The following is a 3,481-nucleotide window of genomic DNA, read 5'->3' as shown; positions in this document are numbered from 1 at the left end:
TCTCCAGTATCCAATAAAAGAAATTAGAAAACCTACTAAAATTGCTTGAAATAATGATAAGTAGGAAACTGTTATTAATTACATGTATTATGGTGAATGCTTATGATCTTGAAGCAATGATCTCTGGACCTTCCTGACAGTGGTTTCTAACATTTGCAGTAACATTTCTACTTCCAGGATAATAAATGTTAATGCATGGGAAATTTCACTGAGGATTGGAATTATTTTTTGAAAATGTAAAAATTTTGCTCTTCTATCTCAGGTAAAGTTTATATATTGAGCTCTTCTTTGTCAAGTAAAGGGTAAGTTTGAACACACAGCTATTCCATCTCAGGTGAAGGTTGCACATTTCCCTCTTCTTTCTTAGGTGTTGTTTATAGGTTCGACAAAAACAAAAGTAACACAATCAACATCAAAAGACAAAATGGAAATAAAAAAATAAGTGGTGCAGGGAAATTCTTCTTTGGCCTAATTCTCTTCATTATTATTTTCCCAGGGGGTGGGCCACTGTCAACACTCCCTCCATAGCCTTTTTCTGTGCAGTTCGGGGGCTCCCAGTTAGGGTCACAATGGCAGTGGTGTTTGTTGTTGCAGATCCCTTTCCTATCACAGGTCTCTGGTGAACAATCACTTGCCCACAATGACATAGAGACACACTTCCGGTGTATGCACACTTGTCCATTACCACACTCTGTGCCATCTTTCACATCGCCAATATCTGGTACAGTCATCCCAAAATGATAGTCGGTACCCCAGCAGGTCACACCATTGAAGTCCATCCAATGCACAGTAGTGTGACCTCTCAAAGAGGGAATTTCTTTCACATTCTCACACTGAACTCTTCCACAGAGGAAATCTGATATGTTACACATAACATAGTGGTCATCAATGATACCACAGTTGCCAAAGCGGTCACCTCGGCTGTTCATTTCTGTGTAGCAACTCTCCTGTGCACTCCTGGATTCTTTGCCAAAGATCTGTCTGCACTGTTCATCACGTGCATTGCATCTCTTCTCATGGCAATAGCCACTGCCCCTGCAACGGACCCCATCCTGCACATACACATCCTCTGGACACTCAGGTGAGGTGCCATTGCACCATTCTGGAAGATCACACTCACTGACATTTTCTCTACACACTTGACCTGGTGGCAAGAGAAGGCAGTCTTCGCAACAAAGCCCAGAGGCACATTCAGCCCCATTTTTCAGAGTGCAACTTACTGAACAACATGGATTGTTTGAACACAAAATTGGGGGTCCACAGTCACACTCCTCTCCTTCTTCAACTACACCATTCCCACAGACATTCCCCCTGAAGATGTCCATTTGTTTCGGTGCATTGCGCAAACAGTTCATAAATGGAAAGTTTTCCCACATATAAGCGTAACTGCAGTTGCTGAATCTTGTGCCATCTGATTGTTCTTCAGACATTATACAACGGCGTTGCCCACATTGACATATCCATACATCATGGAACATACCCAGATTATGACCCACCTCATGTGCAGTAGTAAGTGAAAAATCAAACAGATAATCATTCATGAGACTTTCCACTCCACATTCCATACCAGGTATGCATACAGTTGCAATATAGGCTAAGCCAAGATGTATACCAAAATCTTGTTTTGCCCAAAAATGTACAAGATCATGTTTTTTGCGAGATTCAAGGCTGATTCTCTTCCAATTGCAAAACTCATCCAGGAGTCTAAATATGTTATTAGTCACTTTGATAAAGTTCTTTTCATTCCAGACCTCAATTCCAAGTAAACTCAAATTAACATCCAATTTACTTAAAAGGGAATGTACATTGTTGAGAATGACAAATGCTTCCTGTACCACAAGTGAAACATTACTTCTCTTATACAGGAATCGCTGATAGTCTACAACCAAAACTGTTTCAAGATACCATGTGTGGGTCCACCACCCTTCGTAGCCACTTTGCTTCAGATTGGAATTATCACTCCTTTGCAGTGTCAGTTGTCGTGCTAGTTCTTCTTCTGTTAGTCCACATCTGTGGGGCTGGAGTTGTGTCTTCTCTCTGCGCATCTTATAAACCAGATGTTCAAATGTGGTAGAAAATCTTCTGGGTTTGATTTCATAAACATTGTCATGGATCTCTAGCATTCCTTGAAAGCCCCCCAAACAGGCGCTCAGAGCAACCAGGGATTCTGGGTCCCCTTCCACATAGCCATGATAGTAGCAGTCACTCTGGACAAAAGGGTGGTCCTCATGCAGAGCACCCTGGTCTGTGTAGGTGAACACAGAGAAGGGTTTGGACACCAGAAGTTTCTTGGCCTTCATGTGGACAATGTGTTTTTTGCCTCCAAAGTGAAGACTGTAGGAGATCCATTCAGGGGGTCTCATGACCCTATGGGTGCCAGTTATCCTCAAGGGTATCACTACTTCTGGGGGGCTGTAGTGTTGAGAGTGCCCAATCTGGACCCATTCAGAAAGGAAGAGCAATATTCCCAGGTAGAGCTGCAGGACAGTGATCCTCATATGCACCAGGGCCTCACCCACAGCCATCATGGTTTATGACTGGAGGCAATGGGGCAGGGCAGGAGGTGCTGTTGTCCTGTCTCCTCCCTTTGACTTGGTAGCAAGCAGCAGTGACCTTTAATTGGATGTCTTCTGGCAGAGTCAATCCATCAGAGCAACACAACTAAAAGAAAAAATGAAAACAAGGGCAGAGATGGGCTAGCTAAATTATGAAAAGTCTAAGGTGGAGAAGAATAGCAGGGTATGGGTTAAAATGCATTAGTGTTTGGTTTAGGGTATGACTCCATATAATGCACTGGATTTGCTCTTTAGTTTTGGTGAGGTGGAGTCAGACTGTGGGAGTTGAAAAGAATGACAACTGCCCATTGGTTGAAATTTGCCATACACAGACGGAGGACCCGTGGGTTCATGAACCATTCTCTAAATACATGTACAAGTGGGAACATTTTCCCAATAAATATTTAAAACCAGAGTCTGAGTGAAAAGCTGAATATATACCTTGTTTTGATGAGGAATTACAATATATACAAATTGACTTGGAATAAATAATAATTGGTTGTCTTTCCTATATCAAATGACTATTTACACACATTACTCAGGAGAAATATGCAAAACAATTTTATATACATTACTTTTCTTGATGATCCTTAATATGGGCTTCCATGCAACTAATTATGATTTGTATGATCTTCCTCCAATTCTGTCGGATTTCAATGTCAAAGCACCAATTGTCCTTCAAAGGTATTGGAATCTGCTTGTAATGGATATTTTCAGGCATAAAGCAAGCAATAGTGGAGTTGGAAGGGGGAACACATAACTTGGTTTTGTTACTGAAAGGTGTTTTATGGGATTACACTCATACAAAAAATAATATTTTCAAAATCTCTGGCTGCATATAAAGAAAAGTAGATCAAACTAGCTGGAAGAGGAACAGAAATAGGGAGGTTGGGAGCAAAATAAAGCCTCTTGATATGAAAAGGAAA

General features: G+C 41.3%; 1 protein-coding gene across 1 annotated transcript; it reads right to left on the bottom strand.

The window, feature by feature from the left end:
• Positions 1-374: 374 nt before the first annotated feature.
• On the bottom strand, positions 375-2,525 carry LOC113183213 (disintegrin and metalloproteinase domain-containing protein 25-like). The gene has a single exon (XM_026389470.2). The coding sequence runs from the start codon at positions 2,523-2,525 to the stop codon at positions 375-377; it is 2,151 nt and encodes a 716-aa protein (XP_026245255.2).
• Positions 2,526-3,481: the final 956 nt, after the last annotated feature.

The sequence above is a fragment of the Urocitellus parryii genome, chromosome 14 (genome assembly GCF_045843805.1).
Source record: "Urocitellus parryii isolate mUroPar1 chromosome 14, mUroPar1.hap1, whole genome shotgun sequence".
NCBI classification, from domain to species: domain Eukaryota; kingdom Metazoa; phylum Chordata; class Mammalia; order Rodentia; family Sciuridae; genus Urocitellus; species Urocitellus parryii.
This window is presented reverse-complemented; position numbering and strand designations above follow the sequence as displayed.

Bases quoted from the DNA above. Each gene is read 5' to 3' on its own strand.
- LOC113183213 (XM_026389470.2), bottom strand. From the start codon at position 2,525: ATGGCTGTGGGTGAGGCCCTGGTGCATATGAGGATCACTGTCCTGCAG.